General features: G+C 41.8%; 1 protein-coding gene across 1 annotated transcript in view; it reads right to left on the reverse strand.

Annotated features, from left to right (window-relative positions):
* Window positions 1-1,467: 1,467 nt before the first annotated feature.
* CASP7 (caspase 7) overlaps window positions 1,468-15,790 on the reverse strand; it is a 45,663-nt gene continuing 31,340 nt past the window's right edge. Inside the window, exons 3-7 of the mRNA XM_027766064.1 lie at window positions 11,454-11,590; window positions 10,861-10,989; window positions 7,020-7,195; window positions 5,780-5,909; window positions 1,468-3,116 (exon numbers count right to left, since the gene is read on the reverse strand). Coding sequence (XP_027621865.1) covers window positions 2,887-3,116; window positions 5,780-5,909; window positions 7,020-7,195; window positions 10,861-10,989; window positions 11,454-11,590 — 802 coding nt within the window. The 3' untranslated portion in view covers window positions 1,468-2,886. The remainder of the gene's footprint in view (window positions 3,117-5,779; window positions 5,910-7,019; window positions 7,196-10,860; window positions 10,990-11,453; window positions 11,591-15,790) is intronic.

Consider the following 15,790-nt stretch of genomic DNA (forward strand, 5'->3'; position numbering starts at 1 on the left):
CATGCTGATAGAGCAATGCTGGAACCATATGGAAGATTGTGGGTTTGGTTCTTCAGTTGACCTGTACACTCAAATGCATGTATCTGTAATCCTGGCTTGGTGAGAAAGCTGGAGAGGGATTATGGTGTGAGAACTTCTGTGCTTCTCTTTCTTTATGAATGAAAGAAATAAACTTAGAAAAAAAAAAAAGAATGTAATTTTGACTTGACCACTATCCAACGTGTTAGAATAAGATTTCTGATTTTGATGAACAAGAGTTTCTACCCATAAGACTACTCAAGGATGAAGACTCCTTATAATTGCCAGAGTGCATGTGCTTTCCAGAAAGAGAAACAGAGAGTGTTGAGGAAGGATCCTTCAGTGGGGCATGGTCACGTCACAACCCCTTCTCCTTCATTTGTTCATCTTGTTTATCTTCAGGCACACATACATGAGCTTGATGTGTTTTTCTAGCTCCCATAGCCAGGATTCAAACCACAGTTGGCCATGTGGGATCTAGTTCCCTTAGCCACTAGGCCACAGGGTCAACCAGAAGACTTTCTTAACAGTGATTTACATCTCTGGCCTAAGAGATTTAAGGTAATATTCACTGTCTGTAACCTGTAACTGCTCAGAGAATTTTAAGAAAACCTTAACTCTAACACTAAGAATAATTTCTTTCCCTTTATTGAAGCTTATAAGGCAAGTAATTAAGAGTATTATCATTTTGTTACACCAAATTGCAATACACTTAGGGCTTTATTTCTATGATAGAGACCTTTTCTAATAGGACAGCCTACTTTATAAAGAACAATCTGTGAATTCTGGAAATAGCAGGTGAATATTTATTGATTCTTGATTCATGATCTCTACTTAAATTTTGAACATTTGGTATATTTTAGATGGCAAGAAACAAGGGATAATACTATTAATCCAGCCTTAAATTGCTTTTCTTATTTGAAAGAAGGTACCTTTACCCCATTTGATTATGTTACCTACTTAATAAATGGCAGTCCATCACAAATAGCTTTTTTTTTTGGAGAGATTTTCACTGTAGGGCGCGTGCGCTCGCCAGACAGACAGAGACATAGAGACAGAAAGCGAGAAATCACCCCCCAGGGGGGATGGTCACGCCGCAATCCCTTCTCCTCCATTCTCCTCTTGGGATCTTGGGCACGCACGCACACGCGCCCGGCGTGAGTTTTAAGCCACCGGGTCCGGGACACGAACCGCGGTCGACTACGTGGGAGTCCAGCGACAGAGCCATTACGCTAACTGCTGGTTCCCACAAATAGCTTTTTAAGTTGATTAACACTTTAGGAAGAATTTTGGCTTCTCAGGTGATTATTTACTTATTAGTGTTCCAGCTACTAAAAAAATCATGTGTTACATTTCGTGTTGAGGTTGAGCTGGTAGCTCAATTCTTAGCTTGTTTCCCAGTTTCCCCACTGTCACAAATAATTTTGAAAGGAAAGCAAATTGAGCGGGTTAGGAATTAAGCAACCACATTTTAATCAATAAATATTAACATTTGTTAACCAGTTATTAGGCAGATAAAAACAGTAATTTATCAAGAATTCAAAAGAAAACACCATCTTGAAAACAAAGTGCCAAAAATATTTGTCATAAACTCCCACTTACAGAATTAGAGGTAACAATTTTTTTTTACTCAAAACAGGGCTCGGAGTAATCTAAAAAGTTCCAGGTGCATTTTAAGGCTAAAACAGATGATTTTTCACGTAAAGCTAAAACAGATTATTTTGCACATACACAGGTTACCTGACAACTCAGCGTATAAATGATTGAATAGATGGACTGCTGAACATCAAGGGACTGCATTACTTAAATTCACATTATGGGCCAGGCTTTCATCCATTTCTGCTGCTCTGCCTCACTATCCCCAACTCTTCTCTGTATCCCAGGAAATTATACTCCCCAGGGCCTTCACCAGCTGGCTTCCAGGCAGGGCTGGAATAGTAAAGTGCTGTTGGAAGACTGGAGGGCAGGAGAGGCAAGGCCAAGGTATTTCTCTGTATCTGGCTCAGCTCTGGTTTTGCCTCCACCTCAGGTAGCAGCCCTGGTCTTGTCGTGGCTCCATTTTCCATAATCCTTCCATGATCCTGGCTCCCATCAGGTACCCCACCATATTCCAGCTCTTATGAATGATCCCAGCTTCTGAACTCAGGAAACTGTGCCTCTTCCTACTATCCTCATAGCCCTAGGTGTGGTAACATCTTCCTGCGGGTTGGCTTCTCTTTTATCTTCTAAGTCAATTTCCTGTATTAAATTCCTTCTATTAAAACACGTAGATGGTTTCTGTTTTCTTGATGGGATCCTGACTGGTGTACTAGAATCATGAAATTTTTCTTCTTTTCTAACTTATCTGGGAATTTCTGCATGAGATTCTGTCCTAAGCCAATGAAAAAATCACTCAAACCACACTCAGTAGTCACTTTCTGCAATACAGGCCAATGAATATCCTCTTGGCTGTTTGGTTGTTTTGTTTTGTTTTGTTTTTTAATTGAGCATTGGGATTCTCTTTGCTAAGTGCAAACAGGACTCTGATTCTTCCAATATCACCACCAATTACAACAGACAGCCAAGAGTCTTCTCCATAGGTCACTTCTGTTGTATGTACTAAGTGCAATAACAAGGTGAAAGAAATACAAACAAAATTAATCTGGAGGAAATTACAGTCATCAAATGAGTAACATCATATATTTAAAAAAGTCTCTGAAAATTCAGAGAACACAGCCAGCACCAGAAAGTTTCTTCCCTGTTGAATCAGTAAATTTTCTTGAAATTAAAATCCTGTTAAATTTCCAGATACTTCAAGAGCATTAAAAAAAAAAAGGGTCTGATCAATGAATGATCCATAGGTTCTAAGCTAGAATGCTCCCAGAACGGTTACTGACAGAAGTAGAGTTCCTTGGTAAGCATGGAGACCACACATGGGATCTGCTTCTTCTCGTGGAAGTGTGGATCATCTGAGTGAGACTCGAAGTGCCTGGCCACCCTGTTGTTCACCCTGGTGAGGATCTGCATGATCTCCAGGTCTTTCCCATGCTCATCCAGAATGGAACACAAAGCCTGCACAAACCAGGAGCCTCTTCCTGGGCTTCTCCATGAGTAATAGCCTTCAACAGAAGAAAAATGAAAAGATCAAGTCAGCTAATTCTTGGCGCTGCTCTACTCAACACTGAGAACGAGCTACCAGTATTTAGGGCCATCACACCTGCTTTTTGGAAATTATTTCACTCTACTCTGCATACAAATCATGAATGAAAATTACGCTGGGTCAGTGACAATCAAAATAAATTTGTATTGATGAGTTATGCTTTTTCCTATTGCCAGTCAGTCACATCAGTTTATCAAGAACTGGGTCATCTCACTGCCATTATAACAATCAGTTATGGAATAACTGTATAATAAGCAGAAATAACCCATTGGTGTAAAGTGACTGAGGTGCACGTAGGATTCTTTCCTGCAGTACATAAAAAGTACTGGCAACTACCAGAATCAGGGGAGCTCAAAGGGGTTACTCACATCATGATAATGCATTCCATTTGTTGGGGGCAGGGGTGACATACATTATCTTGTCAGTACAATAACCTGGTAAAGCAGGGAACAGACTGTCATCTCCGTTTCATTACAACCTCCAGGCTGCTATCCTCTAACATCTTAAGGGGTCTTCCAGGTAACTATTTTAAACTGCAAATTTCATTCTCCTACTCTATGACCTACGTGGTTGTTTTGTGCTCCTTTAGCAGGATAAACTTCAGGTTGCTTAGCACAGCACATGTGGGGCCTACTGTGATACCAAGCTCATGCCTGCCTGCCCAGGTCTACCATTCACCATGCCCTGTCAGAACCTGTGCAATAGACTGAGCTCTGTCCCCTCAAAATTCACATTTGAAGGCTCAATCCCCAAGGTGACTGTATTGGGAGACATGAACTTCATGGAGTTAGAGTTCCTTGGTAAGCATGGAGACCACACATGGGATCTGCTGAGGGATTTGCTGGGGTCAAATGAGGTCAGAAGTGTTGGACTCTGGAACCAGCAGGTGGCGTGGTGGCTGGGTAGGCTGGACTCTCACATGGCCAACCATGGTTCGAGTTGCAGTATAAAGGACCTGGCGACTTGCTTTCTCTCTCTCTCTCTCTCTCTTAGTCTCGCTCTGTCCCTCTCTGGTCAAATTTAAATAAATAAATAAAGTTAAATAAAATAATTCCTTAGTTCCCCCAGATCGTCCTCAGAGCACTTACACCACTCTCATTGGCTTTGTTTACAGATACATGCACCCACTGCATGTATCTCTAAAGCAGGAAGACCGAATTACTTCCTACAACTTATAAACTTCTAATTCTTACAAAATGCCAACCGTCAATCTTGCCAGAGCTGGTTTTGCGAACACACTGAACTATTTACTGTAACCAATACCTTTGCACCAAGCATTTGACAAAATTTCTATTACAGCTGGGGGAATTATAACTTAGAACAAAGGAAGGACTTTCATTAAGAGAAACATCGGGCAAACATGGTGCTTGGTAAATAGTGAGTAGGCTTACTCATAACTGGCATTTTCTGGTACCCATGTACAGGTTGCAGTATAAAGGAATCCTGGTCTAAGCCATAGCTCCATTGTATACTGAAATTTCCACCTAACCTGGGCACTTCAGTTCATCGAAGCTCACTTTTTCTCCTTTATCTGTAAAGTCAGGCTAGCAATAACACCTTTCTTTACTATCTACCTAATAATCATATGGATGATAAGAGAAAAACACATACAAAACTCTCTAAATTTTAAAGCACTATAGGAATGTTTGTTCTTATAATTATCAATAATAATAGTAACAATAAATAAGAGAATTCAGCTTTCCTGAAGAGAAAAGTGAGTATATCCTGCTTTGGTTTGAATGTGTCTCCTCAAAATTCATGTGTAGCAATGTGGTTGCTATTGTGATGGTATTACAAGGGTAGAAACTTAATCCATCTATGATATTACAAGATTAAGTCCTTAGGGAGCCAATTAGGATTAGAAACGGTCATCAGGGTGGGTCCTCAGGACTGAATACTTGTGGCTTTATAAGAAGAGGAGAGAAATTGGAGTGAATAACACATGCTTTTGTCCTTCTGCCACGTGATGCCTTGTGATACCTCAGGACTGTGCAGAGTCCCCATCAGGAAGTAGGCTTTCATTAGATGTGGTCTCTTGACTTTGGATCTCCAGCATCGTGAGCTAAGTAAATCTTTATTCTTTGGAAACAACCCAGTCTATGGTATCCAGTTATAGTAACAGAAGAACAGACTTCGGCAATCCTTATGGTGTGCAGAATAATGGTCCCTGGTGATGTCTATGCCCTAACCCTGGAATCTGTGACTATGTTACCTTATTTGGCCAAAAGGACTTTGCAGAAGTGACTGAGGTTATAGAACTAAGATGGGGAGATGATCTTGGGTTAACCAGCTGGGCCTAGGTTAATCACAGAAAAAGAGTGACGCAAGGTTGCTGATTTTAAAGATGAAGGAAGGAGCCACCAGCCATGGAATATAGGAGGTTCTAACAAACTGGAAAAAGGCAAGGAAATCAATTTCCCCCCATGCCTCCAGAACAATACAGCGCTGCCAGCCTATTTTTAAATTCTGGCCTCTAGACCTGTAAAATAATGTATTCTGTGTGTTTTAAGCTCCTGTATTTGTAGTAATTTATACTTAGCCATTGAAAACTAATACAGCCCCCAGACCTACATTTTGATGGTAAAATAGATTGGTATGGTTAGCAGACAATGGATTTGATACCTGGAACCGTGGAATAGGCGAAGAGAAAGTCAGCTTCAACTGGGATCTTATATCGGGGATTAGCATCTGTATCATTGATAGGTCCAGAGTCTGCTTGGACCCCATCATCAAGCTCTGTCCCTCGGCAAGCCTAAATATCAAAGCAGAGATCACCCAATGAAGATGGGAACAGAAATGTATGCTATTCACTATTGCAACCCAGTGCCTACAACTGTGCCTGAGATATACTACGAGCTCAATGGTTAATTTTTTTAGAGAATTATTTATTCGTTATTATTATTTTTTAATTTGACCATAGAGAGACAAAGAGAGAGAGAGAAAGGGAAGGTAAGAAAGCAAGCCACCAGGTTTGGGATTCAAACTCAGTTGGCTATGTGGGAGTCCAGTGCCCTAACCACCATGCCACCTGCCAGCCCAAAACATTTACTAATGAATAAATGGTGGTGTGTCTAATTATTAAGCAAGCAAATGTAAGTTTTGTAGTATCTTAAAGAAACCCTTATAACTTGTGATGCAATGCAAATACAAATGCAAATATGTCAACCATTTAGATAAAGAAAAACAAAACCTAAATTCACATGCCCTAATGAAAACAGTATGTAGATTTGTCATCGGGGATTAGCATCTGTATCATTGATAGGTCCAGAGTCTGCTTGGACCCCATCATCAAGCTCTGTCCCTCGGCAAGCCTAAATATCAAAGCAGAGATCACCCAATGAAGATGGGAACAGAAATGTATGCTATTCACTATTGCAACCCAGTGCCTACAACTGTGCCTGAGATATACTACGAGCTCAATGGTTAATTTTTTTAGAGAATTATTTATTCGTTATTATTATTTTTTAATTTGACCATAGAGAGACAAAGAGAGAGAGAGAAAGGGAAGGTAAGAAAGCAAGCCACCAGGTTTGGGATTCAAACTCAGTTGGCTATGTGGGAGTCCAGTGCCCTAACCACCATGCCACCTGCCAGCCCAAAACATTTACTAATGAATAAATGGTGGTGTGTCTAATTATTAAGCAAGCAAATGTAAGTTTTGTAGTATCTTAAAGAAACCCTTATAACTTGTGATGCAATGCAAATACAAATGCAAATATGTCAACCATTTAGATAAAGAAAAACAAAACCTAAATTCACATGCCCTAATGAAAACAGTATGTAGATTTGTCAAAATGATGCCATCCCAGTCATACTATAATCTTTTCCCATTTCCGTTGTATTGGCTTTAAAAAGCGATTACCTGAATGAAAAAGAGTTTGGGTTTCTCTAAAAGGGTTCTGCATCTATCTCCCCTAAAATGAGCTGTCAAATCCTTTATTGGTGTCACACCATCTTTTCCATAAATTAAATTTTCTTCTCCATGGCTTAGTAAGATGCAGGCGAAGCAAGCTGAATTTGTGTGGTCCTCTTCAGAAGCTGCAAACAAGCAATGGATCATTGAAAAGTGAACATACACGTCCTGTGGGACCTCGGGTGGCGTCTTCCCAGTGGTAGCCTGGCAGCTGTGTCAACTGCTATTATAAGGAAGCAGGGACCAGGCTATTCCCAAAGGGCTGGAGGTTAACTGAGCCATCTCTGGAAAGACCATAAGGGTCAGTGGAGAGATGATAGACAGGAGTGTTCTAGGATCCTCAGTTTAAGGACAGGTGTTCAGGCAGCTGTTGTGAGGCAGAATACTGGGGAGCTGAAGGACACCACCCTGTTGTTTGCTCCTTGTGTGGCACTTGGCAAACTTAGTCATTTTGTGCTTTGGTTTCCTTGTCTGTAAAGTAGAAGTAATAATACCTATTAATGAGCTAATATTTGTAAAGCAGGCCACATAATAGACTTCACACAAGTATTAGTTAAAGAAAATAAATACTATGCTAAGTCAAACAAGCCAGCCATGAAAGGCTAAATACTGAATGACTGACTCTACTTTTATGAGGTACCTGGAGTGGTAAGTTCACAGCAAGTAGAAAGGTGGTTGCCAGGGGCTGAGGAAGGGGAGATAGGGAGGGAGTGTTTAACAGATACAGGATTGCAGTTGTGGAAGACAGAAGGAATTCCACCAGAGGATGGCGATGATGGCTGCACAGGAACACAGATCTGTGTAATGCTGCTGATCCTCCACTTAAAAAGGGTTAAGACGACAAATCCTGTTATGTGTGTTTTTCTATAATTATTTTTAAAAAAAAAGCCTGAAAATTAAAAAAAAAGAGGGAACCAGCAGTTAGCGTAATGGCTATGTTGCTGGACTCCCACGTAGTCGACCGCGGTTCGCGTCCTGGACCCGGTAGCTTAAAACTCACGCCGGGCACGTGTGCGTGCATGCCCAACACCCCGAGAGGAGAATGGAGGAGAAGGGATTGCGGCGTGACCATCCCCCCTGGGGGGTGATTTCTCGCTTCCTGTCTCTATGTCTCTCTATGTCTGTCTGGCGAGCGCACGCGCCCTATAGCAAAAAAAATCTCTCCAAAAAAAAAAAAATTAAAAAAAGAAAGAAAAGAATGACTGTCAATTTAGGATACGGAGAGGAATCATAAATCATGTAGCCAGTTGGCTCAGCTCAAATTTATTTAAAATCTTGTGATATTAACTAATTTGTTATCTAGCTAACAAACATATTCTCATTTGTTCTCTAAATTCATGAGGAGGGAAAAATAAGATTAGAATTTCTTTTGCATCCTTCTGTATATTGACACTAATCGAGGTACTTTGTATGAGTTATTAATCCCTATATAAAGCCCATAAAGTAAATGTCATTTATTTTTAATAACAGAAACTTGGGGCGCTAGCAGTGATAAAATGTGATACCCTGAGGGCTAGCAGATGGCATAATGGTAATGTCACTGGACTCCATGTAGTTGAGAGTGATTCTAGTCCCGGACCTGGTAGCTTAAAACTCACACTGGATGCATGTGTATGCATGCCCAAAACTTCAAGAGGAGAATGGAGGAGAAGGGATTGTGGTGTGGTCCTCCCCCTGGGGGGTGATTTCTAGCTTTCTATCTCTCAGTTTCTCTTTGTCTCTCTGGCAAGCACACACGCCCTACAGCAAATATCTCTCTTATAAAACAAAACAAAACAAAAAAACAAAAAACGTGATACACTATGAGACTTACCCATGGAGAAAAGTTCTGGGTTCACATCTGGAGACCTCCCTGAGTATGTCAGGCACGTGTGTGCCATGACCGAGGGCTGGCTGAGGCAGGGGGCGGATCATTGGCATTAAGACCCTACTGGAGCCGCTTCCTCTCTCTCTCTCTTTCTCATTAAATAAAGAAATAACTCCAGAATCTTAAGAGAAGTTTCATAACTCTGCTCAAATGTGGCACAAGAAAGGAATCATATTCCAAGTCCAGGGTGCCAGAGTGCCCTGCTATCTCATCAACTCGACAGAGCGAATGTGGCCTCTGCCATTCTAGTCATGGACACACTGCATCAATCTGCAGTCATTTTTCTATTAATTTTGACAACAGAAGTACAAGATGATGGCGATGTAAGCTGGAATTCTTAGCTTATTCGAAGACCAGATATATCAGGACAGAGTGAGAAAAGGGAGGTTTTATCCTCACGTGAACCAATTACAGGTATAGTCAAGAAAAATAACTACCTTATTGTTTTTCTTTTTAAAATTTTATTTATACTGAATCACTGTACATCCTCACAGCGTAGAAAACAGGTTTCCCCGTGTAAATACAGTGCATATTACTCAAGTCATAAATATTACCATGTACATTATCATCAATAAATAACTTTCCATTTTTGTTCTGTCAAATGTTTCTTCCCCCCCTCCATTTCCCTCCCTTCCTGTTACCCCTCCTATACTGTTTCTAGTATCTTGAGTTGCCCTCCTTGGTATTTTAACTTCCAGTCTCTCAGTTTCTGTCACAGAGTGTAGATATTCAGTACATATTGAGCAGGGACATACAATGCCTGCCTTTCATAGTCTAGCTTGCTTTACTTAATATTAAATTTTCCATGGCAGAACAACAAATGAGAATTCTCTGATCATGACATGCTCTGAGCTTGGTGGAACAGCTCATCTTCCACAGGAACAGAAATTATAATTGGAACAAGCCCTTATACCTATATAGGCTATTTCAGTTCTCAAAACACCTTCATAAACTTCCTTGCTCTTTTCCCAAGAAACAGGAGGGGCCGGGATCATGATCTGCATTTCAGAAAAGCGAACACATCAGGGAAGATGCAGCTGTCTTGCCTGGGGAGCCCAGCTTTTAGAACTTAGGCCAGAACCAGAACTTGGGACTCTGAATTCTTAGTATGCTCTACCATGTGGCCTGCCAAGGTATGAAGGTCAGCTTATAAGATTCAAGTTTGAAGAAACTAGGAAAAACCGTCTAGCTTAAAAAAAAGAAATTAAGGGTGGAGTCTCAGGTTCTTATCTACTGCCTGTGGGGCCATGCCTAATGAATAAGTAGGATGTTACTTTTCAAATACTTGCCCTAAATGCCAGTGTATCCTAGGTGGCATCCACTACATAGTGACATAACAGAAAACCCATTTGTCCTAGAGGTGGAAGACCTGTGCTCCTACTGACTGGAGCCTTATTCTGTATGTCTCATCCTTTCTATAGCTCTATCCCCACAAACTCAAAATGGGCATGATGGCCAATGTTCTGTCAGCCAACACTGCAGAGGCTGTGTTAAAGATCTAATGAAATAATTTTGTGAATGTGCTATACAAAGAGTAAAGTAGTACCAAAGTATACTGGGATTATTATTCTCAGTCTGTCAACAGGGAAAAGTTCACACGTAAACTCTGTTCTGGACAGGACAATATAGGTTTGTTATTCCCTAGGAATTAGCCTTTGAAATTGCAACCATTCCGTATATATTGAACCTACTTGTCTTGCTGGAATGCTGGAATTTAAGCTGATTTTCCCTTTTACAAAGAGACTGAAGTTTCTTCAAAGAGACCTGCATACCCCACTGTAGCTATGGACTGGCCAGGAGAAAGGGAACCTTCCCATGCTAGCTGAAAATTCCTGTCCTGCAAAGGTGTCCTCCTGAGACCAGCCTGGCCCTGCTCCTCTCATGCGCTAGAACAAGACAGAGGAAGGAGTGGTAAGTACTCACCTTGTTTAAGTAGATCTTGCATCTTGGCACAAGAGCAGTCATTATAAACGACCACATCGAAACCCAGGTTTCGGAAGCATTTAAAAAGGGCTTCAGCATCTTTGTCTGTTCCATTTCGGACGCCCATACCTAAGGAAATCAGGTAGAGAATTCACAGATTAGCAACCCCTGAATGAGTAACACGTATGGATACCAGCAAGCTAAATACAGCTGTGGGAGCTCCAGCCAAAAGACTTACAGTATGTAAAACGCCTTCTGAGGTCACAATATAAATGAGCAATGCGAACTCAAAAATGAGGATAACTGAGCCCATCCACTAGAGGTGAGCACTCTCCCACTACCATGGTAACCCTCAGCTCCAATCAAAGCCAAACAATTTCCCCTGATTCTTAGCCCTTTGGTCAAAGTCCCAAGTCAGCCGACAGACACCACAGGAGCCCTGAGAGTAAAAGTGCTTGATTTCTCTGCATCCCTCTCTCCCGGACACATGAATGCCACCTTCACAGGCGCTGTCTGCCAGAGTAGGTGGGCAGAGCATTTCTCCAGAAAACAGAAGACAACAAGAAAAGTTAATCCACACCCACAACACCCACCTGTCACTTTATCGAAGTTCTTGTTGTTTATTATAATGCATTTGCCCACCTTCTCAAAATTCATGTTATATTGATATGAAGACGCTCGGTCCCGGGTGGTCTTGACTGACTGTCCTGAGTCATTTTTCTTCTTCTTACTAGGAAAATATAAAGCCAGTCAGGGGCCGCAGAAGGAGTTTGAACAGTAAAGGCTTCTTGGTTTTATTACTAGTATGAAAGGGGGGTGCCCGAGAAAGCGGCAGTACCTGTGAAGAAAAAACGTGGGGTGGGCAGATGGCTCTGTCTGTCATGTTCAAATGCAACAAGGCATCTTGGCAAATTCCTTAGGTTCCAGAGAAATACAGACTACAATCACAAAGCAATATCTGTACACACTCATTAGAATGGCTATAATGTAAAAGAAACGGTGTGTTTGGCCCCTGAGTTTATCATACAAGGGAAGCCTATTTTGTACAGCCATAGTGGAAAACTGGAGGAATCTGGTAAAATTTTACACATCTCCTATAAGAGAACAACTCTCCTAGGGAATGTCAGTATGTTCACCAAACAGTAGATCCACATATGTGCACGGCAGTACCATTATTAATTGCCCCAAATAAGGAACTAAACCACATGTACATTACAGTAGAATAAACTGTTGACTAGTCATATACTGAAATACTATATAATAACAAGACGAAGAAACCCTGACAATGGAAAGCAATTATGCATGGATCTCACAAGTGTAACACTGAGTGAAGGGACGAATCTGTTGAGTTATCAGAAAAGTCATGACGCATTTCCACATTGAAAAACACAGAAAAAAAATGTCAGGACTTTTCTGACAACCTAATACAAAAAAAGTATATACAAAGTTTAAGAAAAACCTAACACCTGGTAATAGAAGTCTGGCACTGGTTTTCCGTATGGTAGGAGGGTTAGGAACCAGAAGAGACATAAAGGCTTTCTTGAGTGTGGGTCCGATTTTGTTCCTTGGCATGGGTAGTGGTTACGTAGGTGTGTCAGTAAGTGAAATTAATGTGTGCACTTTTCTGTGTGGATGTTATAACTGAATAACATTTACGTAATGTTATATAAGTAGAAAAAGGAAGAGAGCAATTAAATGAGGAAATTAGGTCCTTTCCAGTCTCCCAGCACTGTGGTTCTGTGTGTCCAATGTCTGGCACATAGACACCGGGGTGGGAGCTTGAGACATCACCAGCCGGGCAGAGGAACAAATGTCAAGTGCGAGTGGGAAGCAGACTTGCATATCATCTGTGTCAGTGTGAGCTCCTGGAAGGGAGGGGGTTGTTTATTATTTTCTTTAAAGGTTTTTCACTCATTTTTTTTTTTTCATATGTGAGAGAGACAGAGACAGACAGCACCCCCGGGATCTCCATGCCATGCTCTACCATCAGCCTAAATCAGACTGATTATGGGTGTGTGGATGCCTGGCACACTCAGGGAGGTCTCTGTACATGAATTGGGAACCTTGCAGAGAAATGCATTTTACCACTGTGCTACCATCTGGCCAGAGAACGAAGAGATTTTTTTTAAGTGTTTAGTAAATTGCTGTATCTCCAACACTGGGAACAACACCCAGCATCGAAGTTGCTCAGTAAGCATTGGTTATATGCATGAATGAGTATGGTCATATACCCTCGTTTGATGGAGATGGAAGCTGAGGTCCATAGGGAGGCAAGAGACTGTCCCAGGTCCCAGCCAGTGATGGGGAAAGTGGGACCATGACCCAGGCCTCAGACTTGCACATCAGAGCTCTGCAATCCCGAGTATTTGTTAGAAAGGCCTGCCCTGCTCATACAGCTCTCATCCACAGGGGAAGAAGCAAAGTGAAAACTCAGCTTGTGACCAGCCAAATATGGGTCCAAAAGTATTTCACTCAAGTTTTCACTGACTAATCTGTTGGAGTTTTTCAGAATCTCAGAAAGCACTAGGCCTTTCCCTTTCCCACCCCCCTTTCCTTGGTCTAGACTACAGGTTAGCTCTGTATGTCTGAACTTCAGATTCTTTACAGCTATTTTTCCACTTCGACCTAACTTCATCCTCCACTTTCGTAAGGTTAAATTTCTTCCATGATGCCATTTTACTTTGAGAAGAGGAATACTCTGCATCTGTCCCGCTGCCTCTTCTGAGCTCTTCCCTTCCTTGAGTTGCCTGGAGTACAGGGTAACACCATCTTTTCTTCACACTTCTCCCAGAAAGGCAGCACCAAATAACTGTGCCCATTCACTTGTGCAACTTGAGCCAGTGAGCCACTGCCCTTCACAGAGGTCAACTTCCTCTCTGCCTGCATGCGGCAGGAGAAACCTTCTATGATGATCATAAACTGGAAGGGAGATATGGTGGCAGGTACTCCTTCTGGACTGCTTTCTGTCTCAGAGGACATGAGTATCAGCAAAGGGAGCGTCCGCACTGTGGAAGGACACATATGTGGGCAGGAGTAGAATTTATTTTCTTACAACTCCAATTGACAGTGTCGTCTGTACACGTTAAAAATGTGTGTTGGACTGGCCTCATAGTACAGAGGTTAAGCCCTGCACATTGGGACCTGGATCCATGTGACCAACTGTGATTCAATACTGGCCCCAGCAGCTTAAAAAACACGCCAGGCACATGTGCATTCGTGCCCAGAATCCTGATGGGAAGGAAGAACGGAGGAAAAGGGATTGCAACGTGACCATCCTCTTATGGAAGGATGCTTTCTCTTTCTCTGGTAACTGCACGTGCCTTCTAGCAATTTTTAAAAAAAACTGTGCATGACATTTCATATATACACGACGTTTTTGGTTTTCATTTACTTTTTAGAGATATTTTTGCAATAGGGTGCATGTACTTGCCGGGGAGACAGAGAGAGACAAAGAGACAGAAGGCAAGAAATCACCCCTGGGGGGATGGCCACACTGCAATCCCTTTTCCTTCATTCTCTCTCAGGATTTTGGGCACATGCACACATGCACCCGCCATGAGTTTTGAACACTGAGTCCAGGACTTGAACTATAGTTGACTACATGGGAGTCCAGAGATGTAACACCATCTGCTGGTCCCAAAGTTTTTGGTTTTTAATAGATGCCTCAAAGGTAGATAGAAGAGGTATAATCATGCCCATTTTTAGGTCATAATAACAATTAAGAATTTTTCATGTTTACGCTGAGCCTGAAAACATTCATCTGTATTTTCTCATTAAATTCTGGCTGCTACTCAAACAGGGAGACAGATGTCATCATAAGTCCCTTTAAGGATGAACAGCAGAGGCTTGAGGCGGTTAAGTGACTGCCTCAGGGGGGTAAGTGGGTGCGGCAGGACCAAATCCAGGCAGTCAGCCTCAGAAACAGTCTTCTTACTCACTGGGGATCCCAGGATGAAAACAGCAGGCTTCTAGGAGAAGTCAAACTGTGATGGGTCACAAGCCCACAGAGAGGTGATCCATGTTCCTGGCACCAGGACTGACAGATCAGTGTCCAAGTGACCCGCCCGGAGAAGTGCACTCGATGATTTTTTTCTGGGAACCCTCTCTCCACAGAACCCGTATGTGCAGGCTTCCCAAGCTGTGTGGGTAACTGGTTCATGAAAAAAAGAGGTGCATTGGGAAAGTCAAGCTCTAACCTTAGAGCTCCAATGTTCTTACAGATAAAAAACAGGCCTAGTTGTTACTGTTAGAGATAAGGTGCATGAAAGTACTCTGAAATCTCCAAAATTCAGAATAAATATGGTGTACTTACATACAGTTATTCCTTATTCGTACCTGCCACCTATGGGCCAAGAGCTTTATAAAATCACAGCTCATTCTCACAGCCACACTGCATTTGTGCAGGTAAGAAAGTTCAAGTTCAGCCTGGAATGTGATTTCTGGTGCTCTAGCCCCACAGTGTGTGCTTTTCTACCACTTGTTTTTTGAATAAGGTCTTTGATATTAAAACCCAAGACAGGATTTACTCATCTTTCAGGAAACTTTTGGAGAAGTCAGAGTATAATCTGTGACTTTTCTTAAACCGAGACCCCTGGCCCAGTTAACCTCTCAACAAAACTTCATCTAGCATTCTCTGCAACCTTTCAGAAAATATCAGAATGAGATAAAAGGAACAAATAGTAAAGAAGTACAGTAAGGTTTTTAACATGTTAGCTGTATTTCAGAGCAATACTCATTAACTATGGCAGACCAGAGTTCAGTTTCTGCACTAACATTCTTTAAGACAGTGGTCCCCAACCTTTTTGACACCAGGGATCAGTTTTGCAGAAGACAATTTTTCCATGGATGCAGGGTGGAGAGGAGGGTGAGCAGGGATGGTTTATGAGAGTGGGCAATCTAGATCCCTCGCATGTGTGGTTCACAATAGGGT

The sequence above is a fragment of the Tupaia chinensis genome, unplaced genomic scaffold (assembly GCF_000334495.1).
Source record: "Tupaia chinensis unplaced genomic scaffold, TupChi_1.0 Scaffold140534_1, whole genome shotgun sequence".
NCBI lineage: Eukaryota > Metazoa > Chordata > Mammalia > Scandentia > Tupaiidae > Tupaia > Tupaia belangeri.